Here is a 17062-nt window from a genome sequence, read left to right on the forward strand (position 1 = left end):
TCAACTAAAATCTCTGATACATTTTAGTCGACTAAAATAATTTTAGTCGCCTAAAATCGAATGGGTTTAGTTCAGTAGTAATGCATTATTTAAGCATTTCTCTAGAATTTCCAAACTCAAATACAAGTTACCGTGATCAGCTGGCCATCATCCCAAAATATATTGCAAAAAATCATGTGAAAGAAAAAGTGGGACTTTAAATGGGCCAAATATTGAAGGGATGTCTACAAATCAAACAAACAAATGTTCATAAAAAATACATATTTATTTAATCATAATTAAAATTGACAAATACATAATAAAACTTGATCAAGAACTTCAATAAGGAGTAATCATACAAAATACCACATTGGTGATCATGGGAATAATAGAAATGCAGTCTAATGGTCCCCGGTAATCCGACGCGTTTCGCAATAGGGCTTCCTCAGGTCCCAAGAGACCAAGAAGACCAGCATTCCAGTGGGGTCACAGGCATGGCAAAAACATGTATCCCTGGGCAGGCATCGGGGTCACTAAGTGGTAGAGGTTACTAGATCAGTTGAATAGCACGTGTATATCGCTGATACAAAGCGCTATGTTGTTAGAGTATCCTCCACAAGATTGAGGAATGATGTAAAATACCAAAACTCCTATTAAAGCAGTATAGTATCCTCTCCAACTTTTCAAGTATAGATACTCTTTGTTGGAGAGATATAGTTGAGTATTGTAGATTAGTCGAGACCACAGGGTTCCAGAGATCATGCAGCCCGAGCAAGACAGGTACTTGGTAATATATTCCCCCGATACTCGGGCACCAGCACCCAGCAGCACAAACCCCTCTTGATGAATGTTGCCTCAGGAGAGCCTGCTCAGTGAGTTTTTCTTTCACATGATATTTTGCAATTTCCAAACTCATTATATACTCCTGGAGTAAAAATCGAATAACATGTTATTTATGGTATTTAGGTTTGTACATTCACTACAGACACAGGTTTAGCCATTGGGATATATAACCAGTGTTCATTTTGACGTCAAATTTCGATTTAGTTTAGGTCATGTTCTTTTGTGTCAGGAACTGGTTCACCTGCTGGTGGCACTGTGGTTCCCTGGGCTGAAAGCTGTAGTTCCAGTTACCAATAGTGGGTGTCTCGCAGCAGCCAGCAGGTTTCTGCAATCAGTTCCACTGACTCCAACTGCTGGGAAGATACGTAAGTCCCACCTCTACTACTGCAACTCACTTGTGTAGCTACATAGATCTGGTCTCCCAGGTGCTGCCTCCTGAGAGGCCAGACACTCAGCACGAGAATTAGAAGTAACGGTTATCGGCCAGGTATGGTATATACACTATATTGTCAAAAGTATTGGTACGCCTGCCTTTACACGCACAAGAACTTAAATTGCATCCCAGTCTTAGTCCGTAGGGTTAAATATTGAGTTGGCCCACTCTTTGCAGCTATAACAGCTTCAATTCTTCTGGGAAGGCTGTCCACAAGGTTTAGGAGTGGGTCTATGGGAATGTTTGACCATTCTTCTAGAAGCACATTTGTGAGGTCAGGCACTGATGTTTGAGAAAAGGCCTGGCTTGCAGTCTGCGCTCTAATTCATCCTAAAGGTGTTCTATCAGGATGAAGTCAGGACTCTGTGCAGGCCAGTCAAGTTCATCCACCCCAAACTCTCTCATGTATGTCTTTATGGACCTTGCTTTGTGCACTGGTCAAATTATTTGGTGGAGGGGGGATTATGGTGTGGGGATGTTTTTCAGGGGTTGGACTTGGCCCCTAGGTTCAAGTTAAGGTGTCAGCATACTAAGACATTTTGGACAATTTCATGCTCCCAACTTTTTGAGAACAGTTTAGGGATGGTCTCTTCCTGTTCCAGCATGGTTGCGCACCAGTGCACAAAGCAAGGTCCATAAAGACATGGATGAGCGAGTTTGGAGTGGAGGAACTTGGCTGGCCTGCACGGAATCCTGACCTCAATCAGATAGAACACCTTTGGGATGAATTAGAGCAGAGACTGCCAGCCAGGCCTTCTTGTTCAACATTAGTGCCTGACCTCACCAATGTGCTTCTGGAAGAATTGTCAAACATTCTCATAGACACACTCCTAAACCTTGTGGACAGCCCTCCCAGAAGAGTTGAGACTGTTATCGCTGCAAAGGGTGGGCCAATTCAATATGGAATTCTAGAGACTAAGACTGGGATACCATTAAAATTCATGTGCGTGTAAAGGCAGGCGTCCCAATACTTTTGACATTATAGTGTTTATATAGTGTTTATAGTTACATTGGTCTAAGCTGGACTACCGTAACTATGTATAATAAAGCCATGCTTGGAATTCTTCTGTAACTTTTAGGGATGAACTTTTGAAGAGTTTTCCCTTTAAGCTTTTACCTGGAAAATACATCTTCTGTCTGTGCTTATCATATGTTCTTGACTTTTGATAAGGGTTTTCTAAAGACATATATGTAAAATGCAAAAAAAAATATTGTGTTATCCAATTTAAAGAACTATTTTAAGTATGGATATTTATGCATAGTTACATTGGTTCAGCTTGATCCATACCTAAGTGATCCCTCTAGAAACTGGAAAGCACTGTAGTAGACGCCGCTACTATAGTGATCTTCACTTACTTCTGGGTCACATTCAAAGCAGCTGTTCTACTTCATGGTAAACACAGAACTTCGCCCGAATGGCATTGGCACTATTTAGAGATCGCTTTGCATTTTTTTTCACTAAAAACAAAGCATTCTCTGCTTGGATGAGGTGGAGAGTGTGGATCACCTCTCCACCTCATCCAGGCGGAGAACTCTTTGCGTTGATTGAGAACTTGCAAAAAAAATTCTGAATGGGGCCGGTGCAGGGCACTGAACTGGGACAATGGGGAAGGGGTGCCAACTAAAGTAGATTCCAGCTTCTACTCTCAGGTATAGTATATGCATAGTTATGCTGGACCAAGCTGAACCAATGTAACTATAAAAATTGCCATACCTAGAATTCTTCTTTATTAAATATGTTATGTAGTTATTTAAGGGCAGTATTGAAAGTAACCAGACAAACTCCTTCATCAGCAATGTCCCTAGAAGTTGGTTTACCGTGTTGTTAATGATGTAACTAGGCTGTACAAGAGTGAACCCCCTGTAAACATATCTGAATCTTATATTACAGGAAAACTTGTCATTAAACCCGGTGAAAAGGCCATCATCATCCGCACCAGATTTATACTGATTGAGGATGGGGCAGAGCTGCATGTCGGAAGCGAAGACTGTCCTTTCCAAGGACATCTCACCATCATTTTGTATGGAAGGTAAACTCATTAGCAATTGCCTAACGACAAGGGCTGAATTGTTTAATTTTCAACCACAAGACCATGCAATGCAAGGCTTGTGGTCGACTTAGACTCTCAGACTGGATGTGGAAATATAAACAGAGGAGACGAACGAAGGAAAGGTTACAAAATCCAAAAAGAATCAGCTGTGAGTCAGAGAACACAATGCTGTGCAAATAAATTTGTTTTCAATTAGTTTTATTAAGTAATCTATAGCATCTTGACATTGGCAAGATCTGGCAAATTTATTTAGAACAAGAAGCCATCTTACTAATAACTATTTATATTGACAGTATTGACTGACCTATTTGTATTATATAAAGCAAACCTGTGCTTTATGCATGCAGAGCAAAGCAACAGACCTGCTTTAATGCACTTTATCAATCAGCACACTCACTATTACTACGTTAATATGTACTGCTGGGGAGGGGGGCATTAAAGTCAATCTGGTGCCTTGCCCTTCATGGACAACTCACAGGTTAATTTTCTCAGGAATAGTATATTGGATATATTTTGAGTATTTTTTATAAATGTATATCCTAAAGTGGAACTTCAATTCCTACAAAGCACTTCAAGACTCTGACAACCACAGCTATGACTCCCAGTGGCAGAGGAATGTTGGGATCACCACATCTGGAGTACACTGCCATTATTTTTATTATTGCTTTACATTACCAATTTTTACATGTTTGGTGTACTATAATTAATTTATTGTACAGTATTACGATATCATTGTATTATAATGTACAGTATATGCAGAATTAGAGATTTTCTCTTTAGTGTATGTCTATATTTCACTGAGCTTCTGGGGAAATAAAATTGCCCACCCCAACACCAATCTTCTGCGTTGGAAACCTATTTATTTCTTGGCACCTTGACACATGCACACATGTTAGCTCTTGTTTTAAATGGTGCTATTGTGTTGACATGTGTTGTCCATTTTTTGATGCATTGACATGCATTACAAAGACTATTGATGGCAATGTCAGTGCATCAAAATGCATTATTATTGCTAATGCATGTAAAAACACAAGAATAGCACACGGAAAGGTGTGAATGCAGCTTTAATCTTAATCAAAGGACAGATAACCCAGCAGAGGGCACCTAGTTTTCATTTTCTGTACCTGGTTGTCCCACTAGAAACCTAGACTGTTGGACTTCTTATTTGGCTTTGAAATTTCTCCTATAAAATAAAGTCTAGGTTATGTTCCATGGTTGCAGAACTGCAGTCTTTATTTAAACCTATTTAAGACTTCAGGTTGCATTCTGCAATGGGTGCCGACTCACAAGGGGGTCGTCTGACATTTAGTTTGTGTGTTTTCCATTTTCTGCTCCGCAGTGCTGTGCGATAAAAACAAAAATGTGATGTGAATGGGGCACACCTTAGTGAGTCGGCACCTGCTATTTCAGTGACAGCCGGTGCAGTGGGATACATAGTTTACTGCTACACTTGAGCCCAGTGTGGGAGGAAGTCTTTACTCAACTGACAGACCCGAGAGGCTTCCTCTCACACTGAGCCCCTGCATTTCACCAGGTTGGTCTGTGAGTGTAGCCAAGGGGGTGACTGTACAGTGAGGTCCATCTGTTCTTAGGGGTCCATGCTATAAAGGGGGGGGGGATCTGTACTGATCTGGGGGAGGAGAGAGATCTGTCTGTGCTCTGTGCTGGGGGGCGATCTGTACTAGGGGGTCTGTGCTGTGTGGAGTTGGTCTGTGCTTAGAGGTCTGTGATGAAGACGTCAGTCTGTACTGGTGGGGATAAGGGAATTCTGTACTGTAGGAGCTCCATCTGTGTTGGGGGGTCTTTCAGTGTGGGGGGTTCCATCTGTGCTGAGGGTTCTGTGCTGGGGGAGGTTAGTCTGTGCTTGGGAGGAGAGTCTGCACCGAGATGTCTGTGGTGGGGAGAAGAGTCCGTACTGAGGGGTTTGTTTTGGAGCCGGGTGAGCTGTAGGGGGAGTCTGCACTAAGGGGTTTTTGCTGGGGGGGGGGGGGTCTGTACTGAGGGAGGGTTAAAGTAAAAATGTTGGGGGGAGATCTATACTTTGTGGGGATATTGGCATGGGAGAGGGTTGATTTGTACTGGGAAGAGGAGGTAATTTTGGTTGTTCTCAGTAAACTGTCCTGTGCATTATGCACTCCTGACCCCTGCACTGAAGACATATAGATTTTATTCAGACAGGCGCTAAAACTTGTCTGCTTTGTGCTGCATCTGCATCCACCTTAGAACTGTGCTCAGGCAGCCCGTAGAAGTGGATGGAGATGCAGCGGCTGCACATATACAGTCACATAATAAAATTTGATATGCAGGCAGGAGTATCTACATTTAAATCCGTGCACCCACTCCTGCCTACATGTCAAATGACATGTGACTTTGTCTGCACAGCCACTGCATCTGCATCCACTTCTATGGGCTGCCTGCACCCAGTTCTGAGGTGGATGCATACGCAGCAAAAAGCGGCTCAGCACAGTGGATGCGTCTTAGTGCCCATCTGAATGAGCTCTTAGGGGAATTTTTAAAAACTGGAGCAGAAAGAATTTGGAGCAACTGTGCATGACAACCAATCAGCTCATAGCTTTCATTTTCAAAGTTTAACTGAACAAGAAGATATAAGCTGATTGGTTGTCATGCTCAGCTGCACCAGGGTCTGTCTGCTCCAGTTTTGATAAATATCCCTTCACTGTATTCTACATAACATACTTTTGACTACTGCAATCTAAGTTTATTACATTTCTCGCTAAGGTTGACTGTGTGTAGAAAAGCAATGGAACAGTTTCATTTTATTAACATGTGTGCCAAGGTTTGGACATGTCTGTTACATGCTCACTTGTAGTACAGTCAATAAAGCTTATGCCCCTGTAAGCCCCTCCCACTGTTGACACAATTTGACCACAGCCATGGTGCTGTAGTCCTTGTCAACTATTTTTTTAAGGGGGGGGGGGGAATGCAAAAAAAAAAGACCAGCTCCAGGTACCAAATGTGCTAGATATGGCTCCGCCAGAACCACGGTGGAAAGTGTTACTAATATGGCTTCAAGAGATCATATGGAGCAGGGATATGCAAACTGTGGCCCTCCAGCTGTTGCAAAACGACAAGTCCCATCATGCCTCTGCCACTGGGTGTCATTCTTGTGGCTGTCATAGTCTTGCTATGCCTCATGGGACTTGTAGTTCTGCAACATCTGGAGGGCCACAGTTTGCACATCCCTGATATAGAGCTTTGGTTAAGGACAATTGAATGAACATATTGACTTTAGTGCAGTTGCAGTGTTTCTGCCATTAATGTATAAAATGATGCTGTTTACCATGTAGGTCAGATGGTGCTGAACCTCCGCATGATTATTTTGGTCACAAATACATTGGTGTGGGAAGTGGAGGAACCCTTGAAATTCACGGCAAGAAAAAGATGTCCTGGACTTTCCTAAACAAAACTCTCCACCCCGGTGGCATGAGTGAGGGCGGATATTTCTTCGAGAAGAGCTGGGGGCACCGCGGCATCATTGTACATGCCATTGATCGTAAAACTGGTGAGGTGATTTATGCAGACAGGTGAGTCTCTGATAATATCTTTTTATACTCAACTGCATGTTCTTTTAGTATAGTCACTTGGAAAGAAAATACCATCCAGCATTTGAGTCCTCTCTGCTTTCTCCATTTCTATGAGAAAATTGGACCAGAAACTAAAGCAAAATAATATAAAGGATAATGCCAAATGTAGTCTAAAGAACGTTTAAGGTATCGAATTTACAAAAATAACCAAAAATGTTTGGATTAGGAAGAATACATAATTTTATTATTAAAGCTGAAGTTTAGGTACGGCACTTTTTACTTAGTTGCATGGGTTCAATACCTGCGAGATCCCCGTAAAAAATAGAAATCACTGTAGTAGGCACTGCTACTACAGGGATTCCTACTAGCTTTGGGGTCAAGGGCCGAGTAGCTGCCCTGCTATTTAGTGAACACAGGAAGTATCTCACTTGGAACGGGCCCACTTTCTAAGTGATGGCAAAATATTCTCTAAATTGGACAAGATCGAGATCATGATGTCACCACCCAATTTCTCCACCTTGTCCAATCAAGAGAGTGCTTTGCATTTACTGTAAAAAATGAAAATTGTTTTCTGAATGGCGCTCATGCCGAGTGAGTGACCGTCTGTGTTCAGTAAACAGCAGGGCAGCCACTTGGCACGGGACCCGGAAAGCTAGTGAAAACCGCTGAAATAGTGGTACATACTACAGTGACTTCCAGCTTTAATGGGTTCTCGTAGGTAAGGCACATATGTACTCACATTGGCCCTATGTCAAAATAGTCATACCTATTTTTCAGCTATAACAACCATGTTGCAAAGCATACATATAGGTAGGGCTTTTTTTTTCTCTTGGTTCCACTCCCTACCCACCTCCTAGTACTGCCCTCTTTTAGAAAATACAGAAACAGGTATCATTTGTTGGTGCTAAATAATTTGTATGGAATTTGTTAATAACAAGAAAAGCAGTAAATAGATCCCGTGCAGCTAACAACAATGGACCCCCCCGCACACAAAAATGGACTCCCTGCAGCAACAATAGACCACCCACAACAAAAGATCCACCTTAGCAACATTAGACCCCCCCAGCAATGAGAACAGACCTCTACACCAACATTAGATCCCTACCCGCAACATAAGACCCATTATCAACAATAGGCCCCCCACTCGCAACATAAGACCCTCACACAAAAACAGATCCCACCAGTGACAATAGATCCCCCAGCAGCTAGCATCAATAGATCTTACAGCACACCCCTTACTATTACATACATTCAGTGCTAGAGGTGCGGGAACTGCGTTCCCCCACGTTCCTGCTGAAAGAAAGCCCTGCATATAGGTAAAAACACCCTACACACCCTTACACAGGGGGCGAGCTCCATTGGAGTCTGCCTGCTCAGCAGGGTATGTTCCTGGCACTCATTGGAACTTAAGAAGTGGCTTTGGCAAACTATGAAATGTCTTCAAAGTGAAAAGTGCTGCTCCAGGCAGGCTTGTATTTCCACAATGTACTAACTGCTGTATCTCTGGTCCACAGCTACAAATGTCCCAAAGAAAAAGAGATAGCTGTAAAAGTCTTGAATGCTTTATTTAATAATCAAACATGAAAAAAAAAACACAGCTCCATGCAGGGAGACAGTTAATGCGTTTCACAGATATAGCCGTTAGTCATAACAGACTAAGAGCTATATGACTAAGTGCTATCTGCATGAAACCCGTTCACTATCTCCCTGCATGGAGCTGGGTTTTTTCATGTTTGATTATTAAATAAAGCATTGAAGACTTTCACTATATAAGAGTGCACCCATTTCTTTTTTTCCCCTTATGAAATGTCTTTAACAGAACAAGTCCAGTTGAATGTGACTGACTACTACTAGGTGTAGATGTGAGATATAACATAGCCTTGGAAGGGCTCTCTTCCTTTTTATTTAATTATTTTTTATTTCTTTCAAGGTTACTGATTTAGTCCCTGTATGTTCTTACTTTGCAAAGCATTGAGGAAGATGATGGAGACATAGAATATGAATGTAAAGAATTCTGATGTAACTATGTTCATGTGTACCGTAATGCTTGTATGTCTTGTTTCCTTGCTGACAGATTTGATACATACAAATCTAAAGATGAAAGCTTCCGTTTGGCTCAGTATATGAAATCCGTCCCAGAGGGTACCATTTTGTCAGTGGCAGTGAATGATGAGGGTTCCCGTCACTTAGATGATTCTGCAAAGAAAGTGATGACTAAACTGGGGAGCAGACACTTCCTACACCTGGGGTTCCGGTAGGTATAGTAGGATATTCCATCATATTCATTGGCTGGCCACCATAGACTACAGGGAAACTGTCTTTTCCTAGTCAGCTTAAGAGCAAATCATGCCGATCCTTAATAGCTAATGCTTTATATATTATAATTTAAGCATGGTGTTCCAAGCGCTGAAAGCTATCATGTGACCTTAACCTTAGTTCCATTATGCTGTAGGTCATGGGACCTTCACCCCCTGTCCATGAATCTCAATAATAATACTCCTAAATCACTCCAATCCCTTGCACAATTGGATATTTTTTTTGGGGGGTTAGGTCATTTTTCAGCAGGTCTCGGCCACTTCCAGGTTTCTGGTCTAGGTGAGAATGACATGACCCACCAACTACCTGAAGCCTCCTGGGATACTGACATCACGCATTCCAGGAAATTTCAGGTCAATCTCCACCACACTACACATGCTCTGGGCAATTTCTGCAAACATCAGGTTCAAAGAACCTGGAAAAGACAGTTGGCTTACTGATAATGTCAGAAGAGAAGATGGTGGCACAGGACCTGGAGTGCTAAAAAGGAGCTGCAGATGACACCAGACAACACTGGATTCATGGACTGGTAAGTAGCTTTTGAAGGACAAATCACCTGTCAATAAAAGTATTAAAAATGTAAAGAGAGGAGTAGGGTTCCTCTTTAGGGTATATGTAAACCTTACATAAGATTTAACATGGTAATGTCATTTCAAAAGTTATTTTTAATCGTTTTTAACCTGTAGCTTTCCTAAAAAAAAGAAAACCCCAAAAAAACCTGTTGATCCGGTCACAAAGGTCCTTGTTCAGGTACTTCCTGTTATGGAATGACAATTAATTTTCCCTGGCTTCCAATTGTGCTTTTGTGTTGTCAACCTATCACACAGGTGCAATTCGAGTACACATTGGGCAGGCATGGTCCTTAATTGTCATTCTCATGAGACCCTCTCTGAGAAACGCCATGCAGCCATCGCTGCAGCTAAGTACATGCACATAGACAGAAAGTGGCTGCAGCCCTGAGATGCAACAAAAGATTTAAAAAAGCGATAAAATAATATTTTTATTTTAAAAAAGTTTATGATTCACAATTCATTAGCAGGCATAATTTCGTTCAGTTATGGTTTGCATTTGCTATACGTTATTGATTTCTGTTTTGGAAATGTAAATGTAAAATTTATAAATGAGATTATTTTCAGGTATACTTACTGAGTGGCAAGCACAATGTACAGTAGTACAAAACAGTCAATCAAAGAAAAAAAATTCTAAGTGTGACTACAGTATTCTCCTTGATTCTGCTCACTGATTGGCTGTTTGAGGTTAATGCACATAATTATTGTTTGCATTATATGAAATAACAGCTGTATGTACATTTTGCTGTTATATGTCTCTTTAAGCCATGGCAAGTTGCTGCGTACAGACGGTCTCTCTGTCTGTGTGTGCTCAGTCCTTCCAGTTACAAAGCCTCAGTATGTGAAGTGACTTGTTCCTTGTTTTAAAATACAGGTTGTTCTGTTTATTCCAGACACCCCTGGAGTTTTATCACCGTGAAAGGCGATCCGTCCAGTTCTGTGGAAGACCACATGGAGTATCAAGGTACAGCTAAATGCTGCATATGTGGCATGGAATATTACCTAGTCTGATTTCTAAATTACAAATTTAGAAAAAAATTTGTACATTTCAAATCAGTTTGCTATTCACAATAGCAGCTCTAAAATTCATATTATTTACTTACTATTTAAAGATTATATATACAGTATCTAACAAAAGTGCGTACACCCCTCATATGCTTGTAAATATTTTATTCTATCTTTTTATGTGACAACACTGAAGAAATTATACTTTGCTACAATGTAAAGTAGTGAGTGTACAGCTTGTATAACAGTGTCAATTTGCTGTCCCCTCAAAATAATTCAACACACAGCCATTAACGTCTAAACCACTGGCAACAAAAGTGCTTTTAAGTGCAGAGGAGGTGTTTGAGGTATTTTAGACCCCCAGATCCCTCCACCACAGTACCTGTAGACATTAAAAAAAAATGTATTTTTTTTTTTTTAATGTCCGAAAATATCGGCCAATATTGGCCGATACCGATATCCGATGACCAAAATATCGGTATCAGTATCGGCGTTAAAAAAAACAATATCGGGCGATCAATACTTTAAAGTGGGCAATTTTCTTCTTTAGAATGGAGAGGGATAAGGACACCTGTCCGTTTTTATTGCTGTCTTTGCCCCAATTAGGAAGGTTCACCCTCTCTATTTGTCCTGTTTACCATTAGCATTAAAAGCAAAAGAAAATCCCAAATTTTGGGTTGTCCCTAGAAAAGCAATAAAGGGGAAATCTTCAAATAGGGACGCAAGTTCTTATGACCTTGAGGTCCCCAGGGGATTCCCCTAATTTGCAGGGATTTCCTCTCCTTTCCTTTTTTGGCTATGGGACAGGAAGTGAAGGTAGATCTCCCCAAAGGGACAAAGATGGTAAAAAATAAACCCTCCCTTACTTTATCCAAAATTAAAAAAAACTTTTGCCTATTGGTCTACTTTAAATAATAGTCACTTTTAATTTCCCGACACAAATCAACACAGCATAAGCATGCAATTACATAGCATATTATACAGAGTGGCTGGGGGGCTACAAACAAACCTACACTTTCCAATTACTCCATAGGATAGTTTGAAGGAGTTAACAATCCAAATTCATAGTGGAGTCTTGTCCGTCTGCATGATTGCTGGTTTACAATAACCACTTCCTATACATAATTGTTCTGCTGTGTCTTTACATTCCCCGTTGGGTCCATAGATGTTTATATATAGAAATAATGACACATGGCACAAAGAAATATGACATTTTAGATTGGGCTTTTCCTGTCCTCCATGATTTCATCTGTATGGTTACCTGTCTATTTACTTAACACTCTTCCTGGGTTATTTATGTGTTGGACAGGAAGCAGGGGGTACGCGGCGGCTCGAGTGCACAAACTTTTCCAAGCTGAAAACGGGGAATACTTTAACATCTCTTCATCCAGCCAGTGGGTTCAGGGTAAGTGAAAACCTGTCACTTCTAACGTCACTAAATATTAAAACAGCACTGGGGTTCCCTGCAGCCAGATAAAGACTCATTTATTAACAATCTGAAGTTTATTTCTCTGACAAATCCGGAGTCAAGGATTGAAAAGCACAGAAACCACAATTTTTGTATAAATTTCCCATATTTGCTTTCCTTCGTGTGCTATTGGTTCATTACGACTGTGCTTTGAGGAACACACGGATCATTTATTTGGAAGCTGCAGACATGCAGAAGTCTCCGGCATCCTTGCGCTGTGCACATGAAAAATGTATGAGCTTCCAGTTGTCGGACACAGACGTCCCTTTTAACTCGCTTGTTTGCTGATCTTGGCTGGTTGAGGTCTCTGGTTTTGGCCCTAGCTGGACAACAACAGCCCATGTACTGTCCTGGTTTCATTATTGCTCCAATTTATTGCTCAACCTGAAAATCTCACTTGCTATTTATAATTACAGAAAAAAAAAATCTGTTTTCATTGGCGCCGGGATTTCTTTTCTAATTGATGTCTCTGTGCAAGAGACTGGACATTAATCAGGATAAAGAGAAAGCTTTGCATAATCTGTCTACTGTCCCTCTGATTCTAGACTGCTAGGACATGTGTTTGCCAGTCTCTGATATCTAGGAGTGGAGTAATAGTAATCATTAAACTTCTAAACACCAAGACCAAGTCTAGTTTCCAAAAATGCAGCCTGGGGCAGCTTAGGTGAAACGCTGGTCCATTTGTCTGTTTCTTTGATCTCTAATACGATAACATAGTATTACATTGAGATTCCATATGGGGTGTATTTATAAAAAAATTGCCTGTGGAAATGCATGTACATTTATTCTGTGTGAATGGGGCAATAAAACGAACGTTATTGGGCTATTTCCTGTGCGGATGAACATTTTTCATTGATTTAAAACTGAAAATACCACATTAAGCCACTGCTTGACATTGGAATTTCCTTTGCTAATTAATGCCATCTAGTGGTCAACTGCAGTATTTTCTCAATGAAATCAATCAATGAAAAAAAACATTTGTCCTGCACAGAAAAAAGCCCATTAACACTAATATTTTTATGGGCCTGTTAGCACAGAACAAATGTACATGCATTTTACTGGACGAATTGCTATGCAGTTTTTTTTTTAATACAATTCATAAAGTGTGGACATCACACTTTGAAAAGTAACATTATAAAAAATAGCATTATAAAAAAGCGAAGTGTTTTTTTATTCCTTTTTTTTTTTTTTCTTAAACTGAGAGATACAGAATATTTCAGTTGACATGTGACATGTACAGTATTACCATAATATTATTTCTGACAACTGACATTATTTCCCCATTGCTAGCATTCTGAATTGAACCTGCCCTGGAAACCAACAATAGATGGAATTTTAATCTGATTAGTGGTGGCGGTTAAAGTAGTATTAAAGCCTCAGCATTTTTTCATTCAACATATTTTATTGAGATTTTAGTAAGCATACAGTCTGTTACCAAGTAGAGCAAAGATCGATAACAATAAGAAAGTTACATGGTAATAACAGAGTTAACAAGTAGAAATTTTTAATGGAATGCTAAAAAGGTAAGCGAGTCATCCTTCAGGAGGTCTTAAGTCGACCAAAAGACCAAAAAGTGCGAGACATCATGGTAACAGTTGAGTTGGGATGTATCATGGTTTATATTAACATCCCTCGGTACCTCGTGATGTGCTGAAGGGTGTTTGGGTGACTTGTCTCCCCAACGGACACCCCAATGGGATCAAACTGTGCCCGGAAGTGGAGACAGTCCCCGCCCACCTCAGTGGTGTAGGGGTCAAATGAGGGGTGTATAACCTTTGCCTTGTGTGTTCTGTTGATTAACCACTTTACCACCGGAGGATTTTGCTGTCTTACGTCTGGGCCACTTTTTGCGATTCCGGGCTGTGCGATTTTAACTAACAATTGCGCAGTCGTGCGATGCCATACCCAAACGAAATTTACGTCCTTTTTTTCCCACAAACGGAGCTTTCTTTTGGTAGTATTTGATCACCCTTTGCAATTTTTACTTTTTGCGCTATAAACAAAAAAAGAGCGTTTATTTTGAAAAAATAACAATATTTTTAACATTTTTTTATATGAAATTCCCCCCCAAAAAAATGTAAAAATCAAAATTTTTTAAAATTTTTGGCCAATTTGTTTTCTGCTACCTATGTTTGGTAAAAAAAAATCACTATAAGCGTATTTTGATTGGTTTGCGCAAAAGTTATTGCGTTTACTAACTAAGGGAAAGATTTCTGTCATTTTTTTTTTTAATGCGTAATGGCGGCGATCTGCGATTTTTTTTGCGGGACTGCGACACTGCGGCGGACAGATCGGACCCTTGACTGACATTTTTGACACTTTTGGGGGTACCAGTGACATTTCTACAGTAATCAGTGCTATACATATGCACTGTTACTGTAAAAATTACACTGGCAGGGAAGGGGTTAATTTTATTGGAGAGGGAGGGGTTAATGTATGCCTGGTGCTTACTAACGTGTGTGTGGGGGGGGGGGGGAGGTGACTGAGTGACACAAGGACAGATAGCATGTTCAGCTATGCTGAACACTGCAATCTGTCACTCCTTGTCACTTAAGGAGATCCGCCCGCTCTGTTTACACAAGCGGGCGGATCTCCAAACTAGATTCCCCGACGATCGGGGAAGAGCAGCGGCGATCGCCGCCGCTCCTCCCCTGGCCCGACTCCCGCTGTGACTGAATACAGCGAGAGCGAGCCTCCGGAGAGAGGGGAATGTCTGGTGACGTAGACCTACGTCGCCAGACGATAATGAGCCACTGTGCCGCAGTAGCAGCACAGTGAGCAGTGGGGAAGTGGTTAATAGGGTTCCTTCACCATATCTTTATGAGGAGCAATGAAGTAAATGTGGGTGACATACGGCCTCAGCATTTTTGAGTTTAACATGCTGAGTGCAAAAAAAATAAACATTTACCGGTAAATATTTTGTTACAATTCTTACCCCAGCACTTGCAGTTTACAACTTTTAATGCTGCTTACCCTGCTCTCTCGGTGCTGCTTCTCTGAATGTTCAGCCTTCACAGGAAGGAGTTAACAGGGGACAGTGTAGTCTCCAGTCAGTCTTGGAGAAAGGAGCAGGGGAGTGCCTTGCCATCCTAGGCTATGGGGCTATGTGTTTCTATTGATGCACACAACTCTACTCCCTGTATGCTAAGGGTGGCTTTATAGAACATTGCAAGAGAAAGGTCCCACCCTGAAAGAGGAAACCTGGGGCAGTAGTCATGCCACCAGCTTACACTGGAGCATAGGCAAGGATTAAAATATAAAGATGAACATCCCCTGTAAGTGATTAAATCAGCTGCTGAAAGTGCTTAAAAAAACTGAGGGTTTAATATCACTTTAAATAAGGGCATGCCTTAGGCTTGGGTTCACAGCGTCAGGTGTGACCAAGCACAGGCACATTTCTATGCATTTTGTGGCAGAAATTAAGCAGGAGGACTGTTGTTGATTAGAGAAATCGTGTTATCAAGTAGCAGAATCTTCAGAGCCTAAACAGTCCACCATGTCCATTTGTGCTGGCAGCTGAAACCGACCTGTTTGGTATGATGTCAAACAAGTGTAAGCAGTTTGCAGCTAGATGTGGACCTATAATCCCGACTTGTCATATTGTTGGAAATCAGCTTGTAATTCTGTCATGTGTCTGGTGCACATTTCTGTTTTGCTACTTGCAAATAAACAAGTGAATCTGGCAGGCTTGCAATGTGAGTGCTGTGCTTTTTACATTCCAGATGTGGACTGGACGGACTGGTTTGACAAGTATGAGAGCACACGGTACAGAGATTGGGAGAAACTGTCTGAATTCCGGGCGAGGTATCCTGACAAAATCTGCACCCATCCTGTTGACATCAAGGTACATGAAATCACTATGCTAGACTGCTGCTATGTTATGGTATAAGCTATTCATAAAAAAGTAGCTCATATTGCCTCAAACATTGTGAGCCAATGTAAAAATATGTGGGTACCTCTCAGGCTCTGGAGGGTCCTAGTCCAACGCCAACTGCTAGGAGTGCTGGTCAGGAACAGAGCTCGTTTTGGCTCAAGATCTTACCATATAGCAGAGAAAGTATCCCATAAGCCGCACATCGCTGCAAATCAACTGTGAAAGAGTATGTGGTAGTCTCAACCCGGGCTCTGGCCAGGCCACAGCCCAATGCGTTTCGCTCCACATTTCAGTTCCCCATGATAAAGCTCCGGGGGGGGGGGGATGCGCTGGAGGTATGGCCTGGCTGGAGCCTGGGCTGAGCCTGCCACATACTCTTATGGCGCTTTTTCCACTGCATGGAACCGAACGGTTCGGCTCGCTTTTGTGCTTTTCCACTGCTGGTACCGCATGGTATAGTGTAGGAACGGTTCGGTACGGTACGGTATGGCGGCGCTTTTCCACTGCATGGAACCGAACGGTACGGCTCTCAAAAACAGTACCACCTCGATTGTGGTTCCAACAGGTACCATACCCGGTACCATATCCCACAATCCTTTGCATGCAGTCACTAATAGCCACTGATTGGTCAGAGAATCCCACCCACCCCGTTGTTATCCCACCCACTTAACTTTAGTACTACTTTAGTGGAAAAGCAAACCATACCGTACCGTACCGAACCGTTCCAACACCGTGCCATGCGGTACCAGCAGTGGAAAAGCAAACCGGGCCAAGCAGGGCCGAGTAGAGCCGAGCCGGTACTTGCAGTGGAAAAGTGCCATTACTCTACTTCATACTTGCCTTGTTCTAGCAAACATTATTGGGACATTCCACACCAGGATCAATGGCAAAAACACAGACTGTACGCGATAAAGAGGCAAAAAGGTTGATTTTCTTATTTAACACATCAAAATTAGTGGAAAACCCTTAATTTTATCAT

The 17062-nt window shown here is 41.6% G+C and overlaps 1 protein-coding gene across 2 annotated transcripts in view; it reads left to right on the plus strand.

The window, feature by feature from the left end:
- CEMIP (cell migration inducing hyaluronidase 1) overlaps positions 1–17062 on the plus strand; it is a 94564-nt gene that overhangs the window by 8222 nt on the left and 69280 nt on the right. For both annotated transcript variants that reach the window (XM_082253216.1, XM_082253217.1), the window contains exons 3-8: positions 3147–3285; positions 6615–6851; positions 8926–9105; positions 10630–10700; positions 12051–12146; positions 15932–16053. In XM_082253216.1, coding sequence (XP_082109342.1) covers positions 3147–3285; positions 6615–6851; positions 8926–9105; positions 10630–10700; positions 12051–12146; positions 15932–16053 — 845 coding nt within the window. The remainder of the gene's footprint in view (positions 1–3146; positions 3286–6614; positions 6852–8925; positions 9106–10629; positions 10701–12050; positions 12147–15931; positions 16054–17062) is intronic.

This window comes from Pelophylax lessonae (genome assembly GCF_965119305.1).
Source record: "Pelophylax lessonae genome assembly, chromosome: 4".
Lineage (NCBI taxonomy): Eukaryota > Metazoa > Chordata > Amphibia > Anura > Ranidae > Pelophylax > Pelophylax lessonae.